The sequence below is a fragment of the Verticillium alfalfae genome, genomic scaffold (genome assembly GCF_000150825.1).
Source record: "Verticillium alfalfae VaMs.102 supercont1.2 genomic scaffold, whole genome shotgun sequence".
Lineage (NCBI taxonomy): Eukaryota > Fungi > Ascomycota > Sordariomycetes > Glomerellales > Plectosphaerellaceae > Verticillium > Verticillium alfalfae.
In genome coordinates, this window is record NW_003315037.1 from 2,599,487 (window position 1) to 2,601,072 (window position 1,586).

The following is a 1,586-nucleotide window of genomic DNA, read 5'->3' on the forward strand; positions in this document are numbered from 1 at the left end:
GGAATTCCCGTCACCGCCGTCTTCCCCAGGCACCCACTCCCACCCCGGGCAACTTCTTCCCTGAGAAGCCCAAGAAGCCTGAGCAAGCCCCCGCTCCCGTCTTCTCCACCATCAAGGCCGAGCCTACTCCTGAGCCCCAGCCCGAGCCCGCCCCCGCTCCCGAGCCCGCTCCGGCCCCCGAGCCTGCTCCTGAGCCACAGCCTGAGCCCGAGGCCGAGAAGCCCAAGGAGACCCCCAAGACGACTGCTCCTGCCCCCACTGGCAATGACATGCAGAGCGCCGCTCTCGAGGCCCACAACATTCACCGTCTGAACAACTCTGCCCCTGCCCTGGAGTGGGGTTCCGACTACGCCGGTTACGCCCTGCAGACCGCGCAGACTTGTGTCTTCGAGCACGACCTGTTAGTAACCTCCCATGCATTACTATCTGGCAGAAGATGATACTAACATGACGCAGGACTCCTGGTGGCGGTGGCTACGGCCAGAACCTCGCCATGTGGGGCGCCACTGATGGCGACTCGCTCGGTGCCGCGAAGGCTGTCTCCCAGGCTACCACCAACATGTGGTACAACGGCGAGCTGAACCTGTACTCGCCCAACTTCTACGGTGGTGAGCCCGACATGTCCAACTTCATGCAGTGGGGCCATTACACCCAGGTCGTCTGGGTTGACACTACCACCCTCGGCTGTGCTGTCCACTTCTGCGAGAAGGGCACCATGGACCCCAACATGGGCGTGTGGTACACCGTCTGCAACTACTTCCCTGCTGGTAAGTTGGCAGATATATGCTCCTTCTCGAACCAGTAACAATACTAATTCGTTTCCAGGCAACATGCAGGGTGCTTTTGCTAAGAACGTGCTGCCCCCCGGCAACGCGCCGACCGTCACTGCCTAAGCGCAATGTTATGTCAGGCCATGATGGTGACCTCCTTCGTCCACCGCACAGGCGAACGTCTGTTATCTAGTAGTTCGCTGCATATCTGGAATTTCTGTTCGCGAGACAACTCTGGGTAGCAGGCGTAGGCGGAACGGGGAATCCAACTTATTGGCCGAAGCATATTTTTCTTCCATTCGCTTCTTCCGCTGTACTTTATCAGGATCGCCGACAGCGTTCCCCTTTGAATCCACCCTTACCCCTTGGAAAGGGTGGTCTTCTCGCACAATTGCGCACGGGCCGCCGAAAGAATGGCAGGCTTCTTTCCTTCGACGACGCCACCAAACCTGCACCTTGCAGCACTCGCGTGACGAGCAACGGGCTATGAAGTTCAAAGGAGATGTTGCACGTGATGAGTATTGCATTACGGGATTTTGTTTGTTTTTGGCGTGGAAAGGTACTGGTACAGGGGAAATTGGCGAGCGGAGAAAAACTCTGAACTTGGTCGAGCGGTTTGCTCGCGTCTTGAACCATTTCACTTCTTCACAGAACATCTCGCTTGTTTCGTCTCTCGTCGTGGAGAGGCCGGACTCCGGAAGCTCTGTCGTTCTGTTATCTGATTTGGCGGTTTTTCTTTCCTTCGAGCTGGGCGTGATTTTTTAACAAGTCCTCGCTCGAGATAGTCAGGGCTGGTCAATGGAAATTTATGTCTCA

General features: G+C 56.7%; 1 protein-coding gene across 1 annotated transcript; it reads left to right on the forward strand.

Annotated features, from left to right (window-relative positions):
* Nucleotides 1-269: 269 nt before the first annotated feature.
* On the forward strand, nucleotides 270-893 carry VDBG_02262 (conserved hypothetical protein; the record flags this gene model as incomplete). The annotated part of the gene is made up of 3 exons (XM_003008028.1): nucleotides 270-400; nucleotides 457-767; nucleotides 826-893. The coding sequence occupies 3 exons, from the start codon at nucleotides 270-272 to the stop codon at nucleotides 891-893; spliced, it is 510 nt and encodes a 169-aa protein (XP_003008074.1).
* Between the last annotated feature and the right edge of the window lie 693 nt (nucleotides 894-1,586).